This window comes from Somniosus microcephalus, chromosome 10 (assembly GCF_052327205.1).
Source record: "Somniosus microcephalus isolate GS21.2 chromosome 10, FLI_Smic_1.0, whole genome shotgun sequence".
NCBI classification, from domain to species: Eukaryota; Metazoa; Chordata; class Chondrichthyes; order Squaliformes; family Somniosidae; genus Somniosus; species Somniosus microcephalus.
In genome coordinates this window covers 122,376,616-122,400,637 of record NC_140996.1, presented here as the reverse complement: position 1 = coordinate 122,400,637, position 24,022 = coordinate 122,376,616, and the positions used below count along the sequence as shown (strand labels likewise).

The 24,022-nt window shown below is 44.5% G+C and overlaps 1 protein-coding gene across 1 annotated transcript in view; it reads left to right on the top strand.

The window, feature by feature from the left end:
• LOC147111674 (ferroxidase HEPHL1-like) overlaps positions 1 to 24,022 on the top strand; it is a 135,221-nt gene that overhangs the window by 95,786 nt on the left and 15,413 nt on the right. Inside the window, exons 13-18 of the mRNA XM_085998780.1 lie at positions 2,008 to 2,147; positions 3,694 to 3,834; positions 10,103 to 10,209; positions 16,403 to 16,625; positions 16,724 to 16,863; positions 21,468 to 21,630. Coding sequence (XP_085854906.1) covers positions 2,008 to 2,147; positions 3,694 to 3,834; positions 10,103 to 10,209; positions 16,403 to 16,625; positions 16,724 to 16,863; positions 21,468 to 21,630 — 914 coding nt within the window. The remainder of the gene's footprint in view (positions 1 to 2,007; positions 2,148 to 3,693; positions 3,835 to 10,102; positions 10,210 to 16,402; positions 16,626 to 16,723; positions 16,864 to 21,467; positions 21,631 to 24,022) is intronic.

The following is a 24,022-nucleotide window of genomic DNA, read 5'->3' as shown; positions in this document are numbered from 1 at the left end:
TGATGGTGGGTTCCACAGGTGTGCTGATGGAGGTGACCACCTGTTCCACATTGGAAAGGTTGGGCTCCAAGCTCTGCACCAATCCCTGTGCCAAGTTGGTGCTGGACTTCTCCATGCTCCTTGACATCGTGCGCAAGGCTTCTAGCAGGCTTCCCATTGCACCAAACATTGGGTTGTGTACACCCATCAGTCTTCTTCTGTAGCCTGACACATCAACATCATCATCGGAGTCCTCTGCAGCAGAACTAGTGTGTGACATCGCTATCCTTTCCACCCTGGCTCTTGCACACGGTTGTCCGGTGTCTCACCACATGCAGATCCCTCCTCTATCCCATCCTCTAATGTACATGCAGTGTCAGTTTCTGAGCTGGTGGCTGTGAGAGGAAGATCGAGTGACAGTGTCACCATCATCACTGTCTTCTTTTCCCTCTAGGAAGGTTCCAGCTCTTGGGCATCTGAAATGATACAGGAATAAGAGTTCGGTTGTGGTGAGGGGACAGGACAGAGTAAGAAGTGTGTGCTTACACCATCTGCAGCTTGTGAGTCAGAAGAGATTGTGCAATGAGGGAGAAGTGGGAAGACACGAGGATTAGCAATGCAGAGACAATCATCATCGACCCGTCCTGTGTAACGAGTGGCCACGGCCTCAGCAATACCCCTTCCTATGATGGCCAGCACTGTCTCCTCCATGGGGGTGAAAACATGCAGGCATGTTGTCCTCCTCCAGTTTCTTGCTGCTGCCTCTTGTTATGCACCACCTTCTCCTGCAAGAAAGAAGGAAGTATGTTAGTGAGTGCCCTGCAATATGTTTGGGTGATGTGGCTGTCACGGTTGAATAGCTGCCAGCATGACTGAGCTGTGAGTTGTGGGTATGAGGCGTGCAACGGTGCTAAGTGTGTGAGGATGAGGTAAAGCATGAATTGGAGTGTTGAGTACTGATTGATAGAGATTGTTGGTGGGTGATGAGGGTGTAGTGAATTGAACAGTTAATTAGGCTTGTGGTGCAGTTGATAGGATATGCCATTATGCCATTTGAAGATTGAACTCACCTTGACAACTTGTCAGATCATTAAACTTCCCCCTGCACTGCACCCATGTTCTTGGAGCTACACTCCTGGCATTGACCTCTGCCGCTATTTCCTCCAACTGCCTCCTCATCATATGTCTTCAGGGCCTCCAGCCCCCATACGGATAGTGGATGCCCATCCTCCTCTCCACCTCCTACACCAAGGCCTCAGGTAGCATTAGAAAAGCTTGGTGCATGCTCTCTCTCATGTTGAGCCATTCTTCAAAGTATTAGAGTACAGATTCACTTCACAAAAGACTCCCACCACTTCTTGCAGCCACATTGCACCTCCCCTTTAAGAGGTGCAGGCTAACTTTAAGTAGTGCGACCCACATGTGATTTCAGGCCCCCTGTTGATGTGTGCAGCCAATGAACAGTGCCGGTTGCATGCAGCAATCAGTCAAATCAGCATACAGCACCAATTTAGCATGCTGCCTGTAATGCAATGAATGGGTGTGAGTTAATCGGGGGGGTTATCCAATTTAACACTCCTCCAGAGGTTTAAGTGAACAGGGTGGATTTGTTTTTGCCAGATCAAGTAGGAGCAAGTTCTGGCTCTTTGATGAATTAATATCAGACAGGCAGTCTGACAGTACAGTGGTGGTCATGGAGTTGGGAGTTGTGCTGCAGAGGTAGACCTGGATATTGTCCCCATGCTTACATGTAATACTGCTGTTAATTTCAACCCTAAAATAGAAACTTAAATGTATACAGAGGCTTCTGCAGTTATAAACATTTTTTGGTGGTGTAGAACATTTTTTTCTCTTTATAAAGTTGCAATATTTATGAAATAATGTTTGCTGAATAATGTTCTAAATATTGTTTTTTGAAGTTACTTTGGAATTGCATTTTTTGCTTTCACAAAATAAAACTGCAGTAGATGAAATTTTGAATGTAACCAAAAAGAGATTTGCTAATTGTCAACTTTTTTGTTTTTTCAGTTATGGCCATGTGTTTGTTGGTACAGGCGAAGGTAAAATCGGGTCAAAGTACAAAAAGGTTGTTTACAGGGAGTTTACAGATGGAACATTTACCACGCAGAAAATAAGGTTACCAGAAGAACAACATTTGGAAATACTGGGTACTGAATAAAAAGCTAATTCATATATATTAACTGCCTCTGGATATGGCATTGTGCAGTCTTTAGGATGACAATCCAAAGATGTGTTCTGATAATCATTAGTCAGGATATTGCACAAATGTTATTTTCTTCTCATAGATTTAAAATGAAAATATATTTTTCGAGGCTGAATACTTCCTAATTTATAGTTGCAGTATCTACATGTAAAATGAAATACAATTTAACCTACACATATATTGTAACAAAATGAAACTAATTGATTTAGCCTGGTGGCTACCCCACTTCCAGATACAGGCAGATGCCTCATTAAAAATGGTGGTCATAAACCCTGCTGACACTCAAGGCTTGGATTTTCTTCCTTGGCCACTTTACTGGTGAAGTAGAGACATAATAGAACTTCTATCAAACAGTGTTACACCATCAAGAACCAGTGCAGTTTTCTGTCTGCGAACCTTTGTAAGTAATTAAGATGGTTTCCTGGTGCTTTTAGTGCCCTCTATAAGGAGCCCACCTCTGGGAGGAAGCAAAGTCCAGTGCCTCGCAGCATTAAACTGGTTGCACCAAACCCTAAAATATACTTAAGTTGAAGTATAGTTGTGATCTAGCAAAGGAAGACCCGGCTTTTTGGCCCCAGGGGAAACAGGCCCATGAAGGGCATGATTCAGGCTTAGAGGAAGAAGGTGTTACCTCCAGCAAGCCCTGCACAGCAACTCAATACTGAAAGAAGTTAACTAATTTCTCTAGGGCAGCCAAGGTAATAGAAGGCAGTCATAGCTTTCCATAATGCACTGTAATAAGCATCTATCTCAGTTGCAGCCAACTTGTCATCATTATGTTGAACACCATCTGTAACTTACCAGAAAAGTGTAGGTGGTACTGCAATATTCTTCACGCTCCCCTTCCTTCTCCTGCAAGTGTTCCTTTACTCACAGCCAGACATGTAGAGAAGCAGTGGAAGTTTCACTTGGTAAAGTATCTTGTTCTTGTACCTGTTCTCAAAAGTACCTTCTGAAACCTAAGTTACCTTTCATAAAATGGCATGCAGCGAGCATTCATTCCCTCTACTTTCTTCATAAAGGGGAAATAGCCCACAATCAAACTGCATTCATTCAAGGCATCTGTTGCAAATCATCAGACAATCACTTCAGAACTACTTGGCACTATAGGACAAGACGGGAGCTAGGATACAAACCATACTAGGCACTCAGGGGAAGCACGTTAATCATAAACAGAAGGAAGATTGTAAAATTTATTTTCAGTGAAATTTTTCTTTACTGACAGGATATGTATGGAGTGACTTGAGCCAAGGTGGTGCAATGGCTCTGTGAAGGAGCATTAAAATGATGTCCAAATGGAAGCTTTGATTGCTATGGAGGAAAGATACATATCACCAGGTGAATGAGTTGTTGCCAAAGTAGGACTATGATAGGAAGATTAATTTGGCAGTGGGTTTAGATTTTAGCTTATTGAAGGTCTCCCTTGTGAGTTGTGCTTGCAGCTGTCTGGTTACATATAACATCTGTTTTGTATGATCTCATGCACTTAGGTCCAGTCATCCGAGCAGAGGTTGGTGACATTATTATGGTTATATTTAAGAACTTAGCTTCCAAGCCTTACTCTATACACCCACATGGTGCTGAAGAGGTAGACAGTGGGAAGCATCTCAAAGTACCAGTTACTATACCAGGTGAGTGATGCAACACAGTTCTGCTTATTCACTAACTTCAGTTTAAAATTTATTTCCTTCAAAATTACTTATCTAGAAGTAACTGCTTACATTGTACTTTCAAAGCTTGGCAATTTTTTTTGTATTTACAGGAGTTCTATCAACCTTTTCTCCCCTTTCTCTCTTTAAAAAATATGATTACGAAACTGACAGCTAGTTTTTCTGGAGGTGGAGAGGTCTGTCAGTCTGTAACATGGAATTCCCAGGAAACTGTTAAAATATAAAATAACAATTGTATTCTCTTACTGATATTGGTGTTCTCCCCAGGGGCTTGAAGTTCCTCTCTGAATTAATATAATGCACTGGCTAATGTGTTTCTGTCAGATTAATATGCAAATTATTTTATTTAAATTGCAGCACACAAAAGACATAGGGACATAAGACGTAGGAGCAGGAGTGGGTCATTTGGCCCCTCGAGCCTGCTCCGCCATTCAATAAGATCATGGCTGATCTGATCTTGGCCTCAACTCCACTTCCCTGCCTGCTCCCCATAACCCACGACTCCCTTACTTTTCAAAAATCTGTCTATAAGAACATAAGACTTTCAACCCTTAGCCGAGAAATTTCTTAGATTAAAATATCTCTCCTAATATCTCCCATCATTGTTAGTGAAGGTATTTGTTTTATTTTTACAGTTAGCTCTGTTTTAAATAATTGTCGAATCAAGACTGAGGTGGGTCTGACATTTTTAGCAATTCTAAAGAATTTTCATTCACTTTACATGCCATGTACCATATTGACATTTCTAAAAGTTTTGATTTGATCAATGCACTGTACAGCACCAGCATGAATTGTGGGAATGTCAAATCAATTACTTTAACAATGTAACACAGTTTTGAAGAAGGGTTCGACCCGAAACGTCAACTCAAATTTCTCTCCACGGATGTTGCCTGACCTGCTGAGTTTTTCCAGCATTTTCTGTTGTTATTTTGGATTTCCAACATCTGCAGTATTTTGCTATCATAACACATTTTTCTCTGCTTTGTTTATTGCCACATCAAACTGTATAGTAATTTTGAATGATGAGCCAACTAACACTTCTATATTATGTCTTTTTCATCTTCTCCCTTAGAAAACACAGCATCATATTTTTACTTCCATTATGCAATACCTTACATTTGGCCATATTGAATTTCTGATGATCCCACCTACTGTTAAGCTTGCTTTATAAGATCTTGACTACCTCCCCCGCCCCCCCCCACCACCTGAGTCCACAGTCACCCAGTTTGCAAACTTTACTAGCTTGAAATGAAACTGCAATTCTGTTCTGTCAAACAAAGGCCGTGATTTTGCCGGCGCTTAGAGGACGGGTTTGGAGGCAGGTCAGGAGTTAAAATCCAAATGATTGATGGCAGGGTCCCGATCAGACCCGACACCAAACGGCGGGAGAGGCACTTAAGGCAGCTAACAGCTTGTTAACTGCCTAGATAATTCAATTTTTACAGGCTCTTCTCATTTTACTACATTTTCAGCGTGTTGTAGGTCGCGCGACAAACACGCCAGCTGATTGTGCCGGGTTCAGCAACTCGCTGAATTGTTAACAGCTGCTCCTGCAGCATAAAAACGGATCTGCACCATGGCTGACTCAGATGCCAGAACTTTGTGTTTTGAGGTTTTTAACATATTTTGCAGGTTTATTGAGCTTGTGTTTAAGCTGAGATCCATATGCACTGTGACCTCCTTGGAAAGCCCTCTCCCCACATTGACTGAGCGCTTATAACATCTATTCCGCAACTGAGATATATACCAGTGGAATGGGAACCATTTATACCCTCTCATCCTGGTCCTCAGAATCGGAGGAAGAGCAGCCGCGGCAGCAGCAGAACCAGGAACAACAACAGCACCAACAACAGGAGCACCAACCTCCTCCTCACCCATCTGATGCTGCACAGGGCAGAGGGTGTCAGCGCAGGGCTGCACCGCACCACAGGAGATACCCCCAACACAGGGTTTACAGGCAGAGGATGAGCTTCCTCAACATGACAGAGCAGCAGTGCCAAAGGAGGCTGAGACTTTTGCGAGAGGTAGTCGCTGACATCTGCACAATGCTGCACCAACACCTGGAGCCCAGAGGAGCGGGTGGACATTCCTTACCAGTGGCTGCCAAAGTCACTACCGCACTCAACTTCTTTACTTCAAGGTCCTTCCAGGGGATCAGCAGCAGACATCAGCGGCATCTCCCAGTTGGCCGCACACGCTTGCACCATGCAGGTTACCGATGCACTCTTTGCAAAGTCGCACAATTACATCCACTTCTCCACGATGAAGCATGTGTAACCACGCGTGCGGTTGGCTTTGCAAATATGGCAGGCTTGCCAAGGGTGCAGGGCGTCATAGACTGCACACATGTGGCCATTAGGGCTCCCCATCACAACCCAGCTGTATTTGTGAACAGCAAGGGCTTCCACTCGCTTAACGTCCAGCTGGTGTGTAACCACAGGAAGAATATTATGCATGGTTGTGCCACGTTCCCTGGCAGTTGCCATGACTCCTCCATCCTGCGCCAGTCTACTGTGCCTCAGCTCTTCAATCCGCCAACACAACTTTCCGGATGGCTCCTTGGAGACAAGGGCTATCCCCTGAAAAAGTGGCTCATGACACCGATGAGGAGTCCATCAAACGAAGCTGAGGAGCGGTACAATGTGAGCCATATTTCCACCAGAAGCATCAAAGAGCAAACCATCAGCTTGCGTAAAATGCGATTCAGACACCGCGACAGATCAGGTGGAGCCCTACAGTACGCACCAGCCAGGTTCTCCAGAATCATTGTGGTCTGCTGTGCACTGCACAACATCGCACAGCAGCATGGCTTACTGCTGCCTGAGGAACAAGTGGCTCAGTGCACAGCCTCCTCGGAAGAGGAGGAGGAGGTGCTGGAGGAGGCGGCAGACGAGGGACACCTTGTGGAGGTGGATGTGCCAATTCCACCAGCAGTGACCACATTGCTGGCCATGAGGCAAGGGATAAACTAATCCATGCCAGGTTCGCGTAACTTTATGCATCAACCACATGTGGCTGGCACATGGAAATGAATGTCTGGCCGACCTTCTTAACACACCATACAGCATCTGAACAATAAACTGTGGTTTCCTATCACTCTCCCCACCATCATTACAGATGAAAGGCGCCCTGACCCCTCACTAAGCAACTTCGATTTCTGAGCACACACAGGCCAACTCTTTGAATTTTTGCCATCGCATTTCTTTGATACATTTCAAATCACAATGACAAACGTTACTTTGTATGAGATCAAAACACCCAAGTGACTACCCTTGTGACTATTTGTGTGTTAACTTTCTCTTACGTGTGCTTCTACGTGGTGCTGCCCCTGTGGCTTCAGCAGATGTAGAGACAGCTTGCTCACTTTGCTTAGACGTCTTTGGCGGGCATCCTCTGGGTTTGGGAGCCTGGCGGGGGGGGGTCTGCAACAGTCTGCTCCTCCTGCGGCTGTGCAGGGGCTGAGACAGCCATCTCAGTTGGGTGAGGAATCTGGGGCTCTGACCAAGGGCTCCGCTGTGGCATGGGAGTGTGAGCGCTTGGAGAGGAGCCCACACTTCCTTGTTGTCGACCACCAACATCCCTCTCATGGGTCACCCGCACTTCACTGCTAACAAGTAGCTGGAGAGCACCTTGCTGCACATCAGTGGGGCCATGAGGACCCATCTCTGTACTGACAGTCCTCATAATGGGGATGTCCATGTACCTCTGGTTCCTCTCCTCAATAGATGCCCATCTATCCTCCATAGCAGACCATCTATTTGGAAGAGTCACCATGTTCATTTGAGTCTGGTGATTTATGTCCTCCATGGAGGTTGCCATCCTTTCCATGGCGGCACCTACATTCGCCATTGCATGCACCACTGCATTGCTCATGTTTGAGATGGACTCCTCCATTCTCTGCACACTTGCAGTTACCGTGGAGGTAAACCCTGTCAGAGACTCCTGCACTTGTTCCTGGAGTTTCAGCACCGCTTTCTTTCTGGATGGCCCCAGAGGCACAGCGTCTACATGCAGCTGAGCAGAGCTAGGAGCGTCCTGCGACCTCCAATGAGGACTCTCCACTGCTGTCGCTGTCTCCACCATCTGCTGATGCTCACTTGTGAGCTGTGATACACCAGGTGACAACACTACTCTATGTCGCAATGGCCCCACCGAGGTGTGCGTCTCTGCGCTGGTGCTGGCTGTGCTGAGTTCTGGTGACGCTGCTCCCTCAGAGGCAGCAGGTTCCTCTGAGGGGTCGTCTGGCTCTTCATCTTGGACAGTGGGGAGGGGGGCTCTCGATGGTCCTGTGGGGGAGTAAAGGCATGAGTTAGACGTGATATTTAGGTAGTAGACACATCCTATTGCGCAGATGATCAGAAGTCAATCTGTATGAACGTCAGATGCCGTCTCAGTGACTCATGAAATCTAAATGAGAGGGTTGCAAATCTATTGTGTCACCAGCTTGCTCTACTGCGCCCGTCTCTCCATCCCTCACTTCCAGCTCCTCTATCTCTGACGATGTTGAGAGCAGCCTCCTCAGCGTTTGTTAAAAGCGCCATCGAAGGTGGGCCTCCTCCTGTCCAGTCCCTCTCCCTCTTATTGTGGGCTCTCTTTTCCTGCAATGAGGGACACAAGTGGAGTTTCAGCGAGATTGATGGAGTGAGTGTAAAGACTCCGTAACATAGATGCATAGAGGGAGACAAAGATGGAGTGAGGTGCCAATACCAAGGTGCCTCCCTGTGCATTGTTAGTTGTTGTCATTGCATAACATTGAGAGCGAGTGTGAGGGGTGCATAGTAGGATGGTGAAGTGATTCTGTACATAGAGAGAGAGGGATGGTTAAGGGTGCAAGGGATGTAAGGGTAAGTTGGGATGTGGAGGAGTAGGTTGACAATGCAGAGTGCTGATGATGAGAGAAGATGGGGAGCAGATTGCAGGTAAGTGTGATGTTATACTCACTTTTGCTGTGCGTAGCAGATCATTGAACCTTTTCCTGCACTGCACCCAGGTGCGTGAACACAACGACCTAGCGCTAACCTCCTCAGCAATTTGCAGCCAGGCTGCCTTTGTTTGCTGAGGAGGCTTCCTCTGGCCATTGGGAGGGAACAGAACCTCCCTGCGCCCTCTCACTCCCTCCACAAGAGCATGGAAGGAATCATCATCAAATCGAGGAGCAGCCTTTGCTCTTGCAGCAGTCATCTTCCAAAGAACAGTTAGCAGGACCATCAGAAAGGAAATGAAATGCAAAGGCTACATGGGCCCCTTAAAAGCACCTGAATCTAAGACGTCAGCAGAGATGAGCAGCAGACCCGCACCCACTGATTGGGCCAGGTAGCACGCACGGCGGGTTTAATAAGCCCAGTTAAATTTAAATCGTTATTTCGGAACGGCTGAAACCGGCAGCGGGACCAGAACCCAATGACCAGCCAACCCAACTCCGCTGGGAAAATCGCGGCCAAAGTTCTTTTCTAAAAAATCCTGAGCACATTTTCTCCAAATGAGAATATAGTTTTTAATCATGCTATTTTTGTGGATATCCCATGGCATTGCTCTCAGTAGATCAGAGCCTGGTTCAAAGATATAATGGTCTGTGGAAGGAATGAGCATGATGAAGCAAATGTGTTTTATCATTTTATGTATTTTCTGCTAAGTGATGTCTTTTGAGACTATAACATTTTAAAAGTTGATTAAATGACAGATGACTACAAAATGTATTTGAGATTTGCAAGGTTATTCACAGTAGTATATGGAATATAATCTATAGCGATAGTCTCAAAATATAATTGAATTTTACCCATTAATAAGAATATAAGAATTTTTAGGAATAGGAAAAGGCCGTTAAGCCCAAGAAAGCCTGTTCCATTTTCACAGATCAAACCACAACTGACTATCACTCCTCTCTCTCCAGAAACAGATCCAATTGTCCTTTTAATCCATTTATGTTGTTGCTTCAATGATTTTCCCTGCTACATCATGCTACAGCTCTATTACCATTTGGGTTAAAATGTTCTGCTTTCCTTCTTATACCATAATTTACTCATTTTTACTGGTATACCGTGGCCATTTGAACCCTTAATTTTGGGGAGGCTTGTTCTTTACTGCTGTATTATATCAATAAAATGCAATCTATGCAGGGAATCTGCACAAGAAACTATTTTATCTGCATTCTCCATCTTTTTCCATGTGCATTTTTAAAAACTATTTTGTGCCTCTTATTTCAATTGCATGTATCTTCTTATTATTCTAGGTCAGGTCAAGACCTACAGATGGAATGTTCCAGAAAGATCAGGCCCTGGTAGTGGAGACTCAAATTGCATCACCTGGATTTATTATTCTGCAGTAAAATTTGTGAAGGTAGCATTCAATTAAAATGGCTACACATTATGAACTAGATTTTTTGAAACATTAGAAAATTATAATAATGTGTTTTGGACTCTGAAGGTTTTTGTTCGTAACAATGTGTTTTATGTCACTTTCAATTTGCATATCCAGGCATTGGCCTTTTCTCAGAGATTGTGTGTTGTCCTTTTTGAATGCTTCCTGTTGTGTATGTACCTTTAAGAGAATAACTGGTCTCAGACTGCAGTACCGGCAGTGACCACCCCTGTATAAAAGGCGCTAGTGAGCCTCTGTTGTTTTCAGTTTCACTATTGACTTCCATCAGTAAAGACGTGTTTTGTTCAACTCCTGCTGTCCGTGTCTCAATCATTCACGGACGTAATACTGGCGACGAGCAGATACGAACCTACCTACAGTCTGCACCACCTCCTGGGATCCATTCCTACAGCGAAGTGAGCAGAGGTCGAGGCCAGAAAGAAAAGAAAGTAAGAGGCAGTAGAAACGGGCGTCGACCTTGGGCATCCGCCCTGTGTTGCGGAGTTGAAGATTGCTGGAGAAGCTGTCGGATGCGGGGCCTGGTTCCTGTCGACGGTGCTTCAGCTAATCGGGCTGGTGGCAGGTCCTTCCTGGGCTGCGGCGGTCGCGAACTCGAGCGGGTGGTTTGCAACGGGGCCGAGCAGCGTTGTCGGGAAGAAGAGAGAGAGAGGGTGGAGCACACAGGGCGCGGCCGGTGCTACGAAGCCGGGCTGCGTATAGACCCGCGAAGAGTGAGGCAAGAGTCCCACAGGGTTGTTCCACGACGGGAAAATAAAAAAAAAGAAATATTAAACGCGCAAGAAACCGCGAGGAGCTGCAGGTTGCAACGGGAACCGCGGAAAGCAGCGCTAGCAACAGCGGGGAAGAGGGCAAAGCGCGGGAGGCGCCATCTTAATCAGCGGGGAAGAAGGCAAAGCGCGGGAGGCGCAATTTTGTTAAATCGGGGAAGAAGGCAAAGTGCGGGAGGCGCCATTTTAGATTTGCAAGATGCCGAAGACTGGCTGTATCACTGCTTTTGATAATACAACAGAGGACTGGACCACGTATGTGGAAAGAGTCGAGGTATATTTCAAGGCAAACGAAATAGCGGAGGAGAAAAAGGCATCGATATTGCTAAACTTAATGGGCGCTAGAACGTACGGCCTATTGCGGGACCTGATTACTCCAGCCAAACCGAAGACGAAGAGTTTTAACAAAATTGTTGCTGTCCTACAGGAACACCTAAACCCTGCACCGCTGTTGATAGCAGAAAGATTTAAATTCCACAGGAGAACTCAGCATAAAGATGAGAGCAATGCTGAGTACGTTACGGAACTACGCAAGCTATCAAAGCACTGCCAGTTCGGAGCAGGACTGGCAGATACCCTACGGGACAAATTTGTCTGTGGACTCCTGAGTGAAGGAACACAGAAGAAGTTACTCTCAGAGAAAGAGCTGACGCTAGATAAGGCTTTCAGCATGGCAGTATCGTATGAAGCAGCAGCCAGGGGAGCTGCAGAAATTCAACAAAAGCCACAGGAATACGGCACCCATGAAATGACACGGGGATTTGCAAAATGTTATCGCTGCGGCAGAACTAACCATGACCAGAAGGACTGCTGGTCCAAAGACAAAATATGCAGGCAATGCGGGAAGATGGGACACATTGCACGAGTTTGCAGGTCTGGGAAGAAGACCAGCGACAACAAAAAGGCTACTAAGGAACCGTACAAGAAAGTACAAAAGATGACGGACAGTAGCTCCGAAGACCAGATGAGCGATAGTGAATCCGGGAACAGGAGACTAAGCTGTCTCAAACTTCACAATGTAATCGCAAAAGAGGATCACCGAACCATTTGGGTCACCCTCACGATAGCAGGGTCCCAAGTTAAAATGGAATTGGATACAGGATCAGCGCTAACCGTCATGAATCGACGAGACTACGAGCGGCTATTTTCACACATACCCTTGAGAGAGACATCCATCGTCTTGACGATGTATACGGGGCAAAAAGTATACCCCAGAGGAAAAATAAGGGTGCCTGTCGAATACAACGGCAAGAAAATACGGAAATTGTATCTCTACATACTGCCAAATGGTGGACCACCGTTATTGGGACGGAAATGGATCAGGAAGATAAACTTAGATTGGCACTCCATTCATGCAATGACGGTGGACGGTAAAAAAGATGAAGACGTCACTCCTGGACGATTGTCAACAATCTTAGCTAACGCCAAGGAGGTATTTCAACAAGAACTGGGCACGCTTAAAGGCGTAACCGCCTCGATAAAAATTGAAGAGAATGCAGTTCCCAAGTTTTTCAAAGCAAGACCGGTACCATATGCAATTCGCCCAGCCGTCGAGGCAGAGCTGGAGAATCTGGAGAAGGCAGGCGTGTTGTCTAAAGTCGACTGGAGCGAGTGGGCGACACCCATCGTTCCTGTCATGAAGAAAACGTTAAGCAATAAGTCCGGGGAGCCAAGGAAGATTCGCATCTGTGGGGATTTCAAGGTGACAGTGAACCCAGTCCTTCACACAGTACAATATCCTCTTCCAAGGATAGAAGACATCTTCGCCTCACTGTCTGGAGGGAAGCGTTTTACAAAAATTGACCTAGCACAAGCATATTTGCAGATGGAGGTTGAAGAGTCCTCTAGGAAGTATCTCACGATAAACACTCACAAAGGTCTTTACCAGTATCATCGATTGGTATTCGGAGTAGCATCGGCTCCGGCGATATGGCAAAGAGCGATGGAACAAGTCCTGCAAGGGATTCCGGGGACTCAGTGTTACTTGGGCAACATCCTTGTGACAGGTGAAGATGACAGTGAACACCTTAACAACCTAGAACAGGTGCTCACTAGACTACGGGAACATGGGCTGCGAGCCAACCGCCTCAAGTGCGAATTTTTTAAGAAACAGATATCGTATTGTGGCCACGTGATTGATGAAGAGGGGTTACATAAGTCCCCTGACAAAATTGAAGTGGTTGTTAAGGCCCCAGCGCCTGAAAATGTGTCGCAACTGAGGTCATTCCTCGGATTGGTGAATTACTACCATAAGTTTTTGCCGAATTTGTCGACAATTCTGCACCGACTGAACGCCCTGCTACGAACGGGGGTAGCATGGAAATGGAGCGATGATTGTAAGCGGGCCTTTCAGAAGAGTAAGGACTTAATCACTTCAAGGGAAGTATTGGCTCACTACAACCCAGCACTGCCGATCAGACTGGCGTGTGATGCGTCTCCCTACGGCATTGGGGCGGTACTGTCACATAAATTCCTTGATGGTTTAGAGAGGCCGATAGCTTTTGCATCACGCTCGTTAACTTCTGCCGAGCGTAACTACGCCCAGATTGACAGAGAGGCCCTCAGCCTAGTGTGGGGGGTGAAGAAGCTCAATCACTACCTGCACGGTCAAAAATTTACTCTACTAACCGATCATCAACCTCTTGTTTCCATTTTTAACCCTCAGAAGGGCGTACCGATAATGACAACACAAAGGCTGCAGAGGTGGTCCCTTTTCCTAGGGGCACACCAATATGCCATCGAGTACAAAGGAACTAAACAGCATGGAAATGCTGATGGATTGTCACGCCTACCGTTGCCGACGGTGGAAGAAGAAGACCTTGCAGTCGATCCAATGGAGTTATTCCACTCGACCATAGTCGAATGTCTCCCTGTGACGAATGCAATCATAGAAAAGGAAACACGGAATGACCCGACACTATCACGGGTCTATGATTTAACGGTGAAGGGATGGCCAGCACATGGCGAACCACTGCTGCCCGCATTCTCGCCGAGAAGAGAACAGCTGTCAGTGTGCAGAGGAACCTTGATGTGTGGATCCAGAGTAGTAATTCCACCTAAGTTGACGGATAGAGTGCTTAATGAGCTTCATGAGGGTCATCTGGGTGGGGTAAAAATGAAGAATTTAGCCAGAGCGTTTGTGTGGTGGCCGGGAATCGATAGAGAAATCGAAGAGATGACCAAGAGCTGTGCAGGATGCCAGAAGGTCCAAAACGCCCCACCACAAGCTCCTCTGCATTCATGGGAGTGGCCCTCATCTCCATGGCAAAGGGTGCACATTGATTTTGCTGGTCCCTTCATGGACTCGATGTTTTTAATTGCAGTGGATGCACATTCAAAGTGGCCAGAGGTAATAAAAATGTCCTCAACCACCACGGAAAAAACTATCACAGTTTTATGAGCCATATATTCGCCAGGAATGGGCTGCCTGAACAGATTTGCTCTGACAATGGACCACAGTTTGTGTCTGAAGAGTTCCGGAGGTTCTTAAAGAACAATGGTGTTAAGCATTACACATCTGCCCCATATCATCCAGCCACTAATGGATTGGCCGAGAGGTTTGTCCAAACATTCAAGAAAGCTATCAAGGCAATGTGTAATGAAGATATACCCCTACAACACAAGGTGGACAACTTCTTGTTTGCCTACCGGAATGCGACACATGCGGTTACCAACCAAACTCCAGCCATGATGTTCTTCAATCGAAGACTACGATGCCGCTTGGATTTGGTTAAGCCAAACATCCGAAGAGATGTGGAGAACAGGCAGTTTCAGAATATGAATGAAAGGCCGACCAGGAGTTTTAAGATAGGTCAACCAGTTTTGGCCCGGGACTACCGCACTGAGAAATGGCAGCCAGGAACGATTTGTACACGACAAGGACCTCTCATGTATACCGTGGACGTTGGGGAGAGCATTGTAAGACGCCATGCTGACCAGATTCTAGAGTCACTGGAAAACGTCAACTCCACACCACGATCTGATACACCTGGTAATGAAATTGACATTCCAATTGCAGCTACCGCAGAACCGGTAATATTGGAAGCAGATGAACCAAACAACGACATTGATCCCGACTCAACATTGCCAGAAGAACCTGATACCCCAAAGAGGCATTATCCAGACAGAATCAGGAAGCCTCCTCAAAGACTGAACTTATAATTGCTTAACCTTAACCAATGTATCTAGCAACTGTAATTGTGATTGTAATTAGTTATCATTTAGTTGTTAAATGAATGTTATGTACTGTTCATCTAAAAGGGGAGGAATTGTTGTGTATGTACCTTTAAGAGAATAACTGGTCTCAGACTGCAGTACCGGCAGTGACCACCCCTGTATAAAAGGCGCTAGTGAGCCTCTGTTGTTTTCAGTTTCACTATTGACTTCCATCAGTAAAGACGTGTTTTGTTCAACTCCTGCTGTCCGTGTCTCAATCATTCACGGACGTAATACTTCCTGTTGTCCCTTTGTTGGATTGTGATGGTATTTATTTTCTTGTCTAATATACCAAATAGCACACGGGCCCTATCCATTGGGTTACTCAGATATGAATGTTTAGTGTATTTGTGTAAAATTTCTTTGTTACTTATTTTAGTGGGGGTATTAACTCATTTATTCTCAACAGTTTAACAAGTCCATTAAAATAGTGGAAAGAGGAATTTTAGACTAATGCATTAAGCATTCAAATATTAATATCCCATAGTATTATTTCAAGGCCTGCAATTTATAGTTTTTAGCTTTGAAAAGGTCCCAATGCAATTTTGAAATTGCCAGCGTCCGTTCTTTTTTTTACTGTTGTTACATCTGTGCATTTCCATAGCTAACACTGCAGCAGTTTTGACACTGTGTAACACTGTAGGAGCTCTGTCACTCCCTTTATTAAACTGCAATGTAATGGAGCTATTATAACTGGTTTGAGTGCTGAGTTATAATCCCATTGCTTTCTGGTCAGACAAAGCAGAGCTTTGCTTACACAAATTCACAGAGCTGTGCTCACCAGCATCCAAATACTGTTTAAAATTTAAATGATAGTGAAGAGCTGACAAGACATTCAGCTCTTTGCTAACATTGAAAAGTTTAAAAATTAAATTTGATAATTCATAGGACTGCAACCAGTACAGATCTGAAGCAGAATGAGTCTATCCCCCTGAGATGGGCTTAGAATATATGCTAAACTCAATCCAGGCTGAATCCACAGCAATTGCACTGTTGCTCGTGTCATATCGATGGAAATGTATAGTGCAACTAGCTCCACCACCTATCATTTCATCATCCAAAGTTAGCTGTTTAGTACATGTAATTACTTAACTATCTGCATAATATATTGTAAAACTGTATGCAATTAAAAAGAAAATCTGTACAATCTATTTAGCATTTTATTTCAGGATCTGTACAGTGGTTTGGTTGGCCCTCTGATAACCTGTCGTAAAGGAATACTCAACCAGAATGGCATGAGGAAAGATGTTGATCGAGAATTTGCTTTATTGTTCCTGGTATATGATGAAAATGAATCCTGGTACTTGAATAACAACATCAACACTTACCTTCATGTGGACCCGACTGAGTTCAAGAAAACGGATGAATTTGCAGAAAGCAATAAAATACACGGTATGGGTGCATACTGATTGTAGATTCCCAAAACTAGTGGAGCCAAGCATCACTTTACAAAGTTAACTTACTAGATTTTTAAATTATTTTTATTTCAGCAATTAATGGGAAGATCTATGGAAATCTTCATGGACTGACGATGGTTAAAGGAGAGAAGGTTGACTGGTATTTGCTGGGTATGGGAAATGAAGTAGACATGCACACCGTTCATTTCCATGCCCAGAGTTTTATCTATCGGGTAAGCAACTTTAAGTAATACATTTCTGGAATTTTATAAAATCTTCTTTCATCTGCAACTGCCTGTGCATCAACCACTTGTTTGTAGTATAGTAGGTTATAGTTTTGGAGCTTTGAAGTTCAAAGTTATTTGATGTGAAGATATAATTTGGTATTTTTGTTACCAGAAAGCAAAATCCACAGTAAAACTGTCCACTACTGTAGTCAGAGATATTAACTTGCCTATACTCTCTTTATTCAATCTGATGGCTTGGTGGAGGCGTATCTTTTTCTTTGATTAAAACCTTTGTGATCTTAGTTTTTTCATGACCCTCATTCCATTCACACTGTGATCCATTCATTTTTGAAACAAAGCAAAGTTTGACGAGGATGTTTCATTTCTGCGCCAACCAGCTCGTTGTTTTCCACAAATTAATTTTAATGGGTGGAAAATTGTGGGCTGACAAGTGCAAAAGTAGAAAAACCCATCCTTTAACTTGTACCTGTTTTTGAGGTGACTTTGGGTCATTTCACATGTCGTCACCATCAGTTTCACTCCACACCCTCTCACTACATTTGTTTTAATAGATCCTTAAATTGACAAAAAAGTTTAAATTAATTTAAATTATACAAAAATGTTTACGTGTTTCCCTCTAATAAGTTGCTTTTTGAAACATAGACAATTGTGTAATGGTCATCCTAACTCGCGTGCTTTACTTTTTTGACAGTCTTGGCGTGGGTGAGGAAAGAGAGTGATAGCATTAACTGAAAGGGAGAATGCCAGCGTGAATTTGGGGGAGGCAGTGATATGTGCTAGCTTGAATGGGGGGGAGGTGTAAATACCAGCTTAAGTGGGTTGGAAGAATGAGCGTCAATATGAATGAGTTGGAGGGGGAGAGGAAAAGAGAGACGAATACGAGTATAAGCTGGAAGGGTTGTAGGAGAAAGAGTTTCTCTGTGAAAGGGCAGTGAATGGGGTACAGTGGCAGTGATATTTACAGGGAGTGGGGGAGCGTGTTTTCCGGGGGCAAACCTGGAACTGTCGGGAACACAGGCTCATGTAGGACCTCTATCAGCAGGATCTCTTTATCATTTTTGTAATACGTTTCCCGCCCGGCAGCCAGCCAGCCAGATTGACAGGCTGACCAGCTGCCGAGTGGGAAAGCCAGTGGTAGACCTGTTGGGGACAGTTCCTGGCAATCAGCAAAGATTGCTGGGTTGGTGAGGGGCTGGATCCGGGAGGGAGGGGGGACCGGGAGAGACCACGGGCATGGATATGGGGTGAAAGTTGGTAAGTCATTAACCTTTATATGTCTAACCTACACATCATGGACTACTTTAGGAGGAGACAAAATATAGCGTTTAGAAATTTGTCCAGATATGTTCTATCCACATAAAAACAGAATGCATCTAACCCAACCAATTAACACCAGATCACCCTAACCTACTCCATTTCTGCACAAGTGGTCAGTATGGATCTTTCCCATCATCAGCGAAGTCAGGGGTGACGTTCGGGCTGTGCAATTGCACACTCAGGGGCCCCAAGCGGATCGAGTTCCCAAACCAAACCTTTGCACAGGAGGCCCCCCGCAAGACACATGCCACACCTGCATGAATGCAAAAGTTGAATGTCAGGGGAGCGGTCAGAGTATCTGCCCTCAACATTGAGGCAGTATTTAATTGAGTAAGATACTAAGGACCTCTAGCAAAGCTGAAGTCAGTAGGGCCAAAGGGAAACTCATTCAGTAGTTGGAGTCATACCTGATATAAAGGAAGATGGTTGTGGTTGCTGGAAGCTAATCATTGCAGCCCCAGAACATCTGAGCAGGAGTTTCTCAGTGAAACACCAATGGCCCAACCATCTTCACCTGCTTCATCAATGACCTTTCCTCCATCATAAAGTCAGGAGTGGGGGTGTCCACTGACAATTCCACAGTGTTCAGCTCCATTCACAACTCCTCTGATGATGAAGCAAACCCATGCCAGCTTACAGTAGAAACTGGATAACATCCAGGTCTAGGATGACAAGTGGCAGGTAATATTTGCACCACAGCTATAAGATAAATGACTAGATAATTTGTTTTTTTAGAGATGTTAGTTGGGGGATAAATATTGGCCAAGACCCCAGGAGAACTCTTCTTCGAATAGTGCCATGGGATCTTTTACATTCACCTGAGAAAGCAGATGGCTTTCATCTGAAGAGTGAAATTTAAAGAAGACTTTAATATGCCTAAGTAGAAAGAAGAGCTATCATGACATTGACTGTGAAAATTTAGAGCCTATTTAATGAGTGTTTCTTTTTTTAAAAGCAGATGCCTGCCAGGTCATCGGTAACTAATTTTACACAGGGGTCCTTCAACAGGTGTTAGGCCCCTAACCAACATATTTACGGAGCCAAACACCCGTTTTAGGCAGCCGCCTGGGATGCCTAAATAATGGTCCCCACAAATTTATCAGTGGGATCAACACCTGCACAGGTTGGGCGCAGGCCGTCCCACTGCTAAATTGGTGTACTTTGCGCCTTTTGTACACCTGAAAAACGAGCACAGCTTTTACTAATTTCTCCAAGTTTGCAGACGACACAAAGCTGGGTGGGCGTGTGTGCTGTGAGGAGGATGCCGAGAAACTCCAGTATGATTTGGACAGGTTGGGTGATTGGGCAGATGCATGGCAGATGCAGTATAATGTGGATAAATATGAGGTTATCCACTTTGGTGGCAAAAACAGGAAGACAGATTATTATCTGAACGGCAATAGATTGGGAGAAGGGGAAGTGCAACGAGACCTGGGTGTCCTTGTGCACCAGTTGCTGAAGGTAAGCATGCAGGTGCAGCAGGCGGTTAAGAAGGCAAATGGTATGTTGGCCTTCGTAGCGAGAGGGTTTGAGTACAGGAACAAGGATGTCTTGCTGCAGTTGTACAGGGCCTTGGTGAGACCACACCTTGAGTATTGTGTGCAGTTTTGGTCGCCTTATCTGAGGAAGGATGTTCTTGCCATGGAGGGAGTGCAGCAAAGATTCACCAGACTGATACCTGGGATGGCAGGAATGACATATGAGGAGAGATTGGATCGATTGGGCTTATATTCGCTGGAGTTTAGAAGAATGAGAGGGGATCTCATTGAAACTTATAAAATTCTAACAGGACTGGACAGACTAGATGCAGGAAGGATGTTCCCGATGGCGGGGGAGTCCAAAACCAGGGGTCACAGTCTAAAGATAAGGGGTAAGCCATTTAGGACAGAGATGAGGAGGAATTTCTTCACCCAGAGAGTGGCGAACCTGTGGAATTCTCTATCACAGAAGGCAGTTGAGGCCAAGTCATTAAATATATTCAAGAAGGAGTTAGATATATTTCTTAAGGCTAAAGTGATCAAGGGATATGGGGAGAAGGCAGGGACAGGGTACTGAGTTTGAATGATCAGCCATGATCTCATTGAATGGCGGAGCAGGCTCAAGGGGCCGAATGGCCTACTCCTGCTCCTATCTTCTATGTTTCTATGTTACCCTAGAGAGTTAGAACCAGAAGTCTTGGAAGAGGTGTGCGACAAGGATGCTGCCTGTCAGTTGTTTAAACGTGAATGTGGAGGCAATAATAAGTACAACGTTTAATCAGGTAGAGGAAGGAGTGAAAGTTGATGGTCAGCTAGTGAAGACTGTCAGATTTGCTGGTGATAAAGCCTTAGTAGCAAGTACCATGAATGGACTACAGTTGTTGATAGATAGCCTTAATGCTGAAGTAATGGATTATGGAATGAAGATCAATGTGGGTAACCAAAGTTATGAAAGTTTCTAGGAATACAGGTGGAAGAGTGAGCGTTTTAATAAATGAGGTATATTTGGATCACGTGTGACACTTGTGACCTGTGACGTACAATGACTGAAGATAGCAGATGTGCCAAGGAGGTGATAGCTATGATTACAATGGGAAAAGTTGCATTTAATAGAAGGAAAAGGATAATGATTGAGAACTGAATAGAGAACTGAAGAAAACATTAGTGAAGAATTTGATTTGGAGTGTGGTGCTGAAACTTGGATGCTGAGGAAAGGGGAGGTCAGGTTTCTAAAGAGGTTTGAGATGTTGGTTTGGAGATGCATAGAGAAAGTAAAGTGGATAGTTAAGAAAAGTAATGAGATATTGACCATGATACAAGAAGAGCTTGTTTGATTGATGTTATCAGAAAAGGAATGTTGATAGAGTTGCTGGAAGTACAGATGGAAGAAAAAAGACCAAGAGGGAGGAAAAGGACGCTTCTGGACCACCTGAAGAATGGGAGATTGTATGGAGAATTGAAGAGAAAAGCACAAGACAGAGTGGTCTGGAGAAAGGAGAATTGAGCCTGTACCTGCCTTAGGCAGATCACTGATGATAATGACGATGAGTTCTCCAGTGACAACCAGCTACAGAGCAGAGCATAAACGCTGTTGCTCGATAGATAGTGAGCAGGTACTAATTCTGTGTGATAAGGTTTCAAAGTTATGCATCTTATTAATATGCTTTAGAGAGCAAATTTTATAACAGTACATTCCTGGTGTGGTGCTTCACCTGTCAGGAACACAAATCGGACAATTCCTCAGGCGCATTTTCTATTGGGTAATATTGAACATTTGGTGTTGTATTCTTCTAGATGGACAACGATCACAGAGCAGATGTGTACGATCTCTTCCCTGGAACATTCCAGACTATAGAAATGGTTGCATCGAACCCTGGAACTTGGCTGTTGCATTGTCATGTAACTGACCATATCCATGCTGGCATGGAAACTATTTATACTATCCTGAATGATACAGGTAAATTGATGACTAAAATAAACCTTGTTCTATTAGATTGTAAACAAACCATTTTATGCTCATTTTAATTTGACACGGCTATCTGGGGGATACGATGTTGGAAGTATGTTGCTACCAGTGATAAAAGTGTATGTTAACCCAGGCTTGGTCAAGATCAAATGAAGTCAAGAGTTCATGTGCATTTTTGTGACAAATGTGCACCAAACCTTCACTTAGAAGGAATACTCCTTCCAGAATCTTCATGTCACTTTCACTTGTCAGCTTGGTAGCAATCTCACCTCTGAGTGTGATATAATAATATGATTGGGCAGAGTCAACATGGATGAAAGAAAAATTGTGTTTGACAAATCTGTTAAAGTTTTTGGAGGTTGTAACTAGCAGGGTAGATAAAGGGGAACCAGTGGATGTAGTGTATTTGGATTTTCAAAAAGCATTCGATAACGTGCCACACAAGAGGTTATTACACAAAATTAGGGCTCATGGGATTGGGGGTAATATATTAGCATGGATTGAGGATTGGTTAACGAATAGAAAACAGAGTGTAGGAATAAATGTGTTATTTTCAGGTTGGCAGGCTGTAACTAGTGGGGTACCGCAAGGATAAGTGCTTGGGCCTCAGCTATTTACAATCTATATCAATGTCTTAGATGAGGGAACCGAGTGCAATGTATCCAAGTTTGCTGACGATATAAAGTTAGGTGGGAAAGTAAGCCATGGTGAGGATGCAAAGAGGCTGCAAAGAGATATAGACAGGTTAAGTGAGTGGGCAAGAACATGGCAGATGGAATATAACGTGGAGAAATGTAAAGTTATCCACTTTGGTAGGAAAAATAGAAAAGCAGAATATTTTTTAAATGGTGAGAGATTGGGAAATGTTGGTGTTCAGAGGGACCTGGGTGTCCTTGTACACGAATCACTGAAAGTTAACTTGCAGGTACAGCAAGCAATTAGGAAAGCAAATGGCATGTTAACCTTTATTACAAAAGGATTGGATTATAAGAGTAAAGAAGTCTTACTATAATTATATAGAGCCTTGGTGAAACCACACCTAGAGTACTGTGTACAGTTTTGGTCTCCTCACCTAAGGAAGGACATACTTGAGATGAGGACTGAGATAAGGAGAAATTTCTTCACTCAAAGGGTAATGAATCTTTGGAATTCTCTACCCCAGAGGGCTGTGGATGCTCAGTTGTTGAGTATATTCAAGGCAGAGATCGATACATTTTTGGATACTAAGGGAACCAAGGGATGTGGGGATAGTGCGGGAAGGTGGAGTTGAGGTAAAAGATCAGCCATGATCTTATTGAATGGTGGAGCAGGCTCGAAGGGCCAAGTGGCCTACTCCTGCTCCTATTTCTTATGTTTTTATGTTCTTATAGTCTTATGAGTGAGAAGGTACCAAAAATATGCTAAATATGATAGTGTGGCAGTCCCATTGGTTGTCCTTTACATTGAGATACATAATTCCCTTTAACTTAACTTACTTATGTATGTATAACTTACTTAACTGTATGTATTTAACTTACTTATTTGTCTAATAACTTACCAGTTGGGGCTGTTGCCCCTTTAACTTACCTGTTGGGCCGTTGCCCCTTTAAGAGGCGACCTAACGCGCTGACGTCACGCATCACGTGATGCATGCGCGTCGGCCGCCGGCCCGACTTGGGTTTCCTAGACGGCCGCTGGCACAGCCCGGCCTACCGCGACTTCGGCCGCATCGGCCAGCAGGCGGGAGTGAAGCGATCCTCTACTCCCGCGGCAAGTACCGGCATAGCCCAGCCTCGCAACCTCGGCCTCAAAGGCCAGCCTCCGTACTGGGGAGATGTACCGATGCAACGGCGCAGGTCACGTGACCGCCTAAGCGCACGCGAACGTGCTGACGTCACGATGCGGTCACGTGACGCCCAAAGCGCAGGAATATAGAGCAGAGCGTAATGAGGTCATGACGCTCCCCACGGGACTGGGAACTTAGTCCTTGTGGAGTCCCCGCTGGGACAAGACCTACAACATGGTGCTCCTGCAGTCAGCCATCTTACCTGCTACCTTACCTGCTGTAATTATCCTGTTCTGGTAAATAAACAACTTATTTATAGTTCGTCGAAGTTAAACTCTTTCATTTGGTGGCGATTTACTCGAACCGCTACAATAGCTAGTTATTTAGCTACATGTTGTTTGTAGAATCTTGCTATGTGCAAAGTGGCTACCACATTTGTCTACGTAACAGCGGGTTCTGCACTTCAAAGTAATTTGTGTGTGAAGTGCTTTGAAATATTTCTGAAAGACATAATAAAGTATTACATAAGTGCATTTTTCCTTCTTTCCTTCCTTTATCAGTTCATGTGGTCCATCTGAGACTGCTGAATTGGGGGCTGCCTTGCATTGTGGATTTATA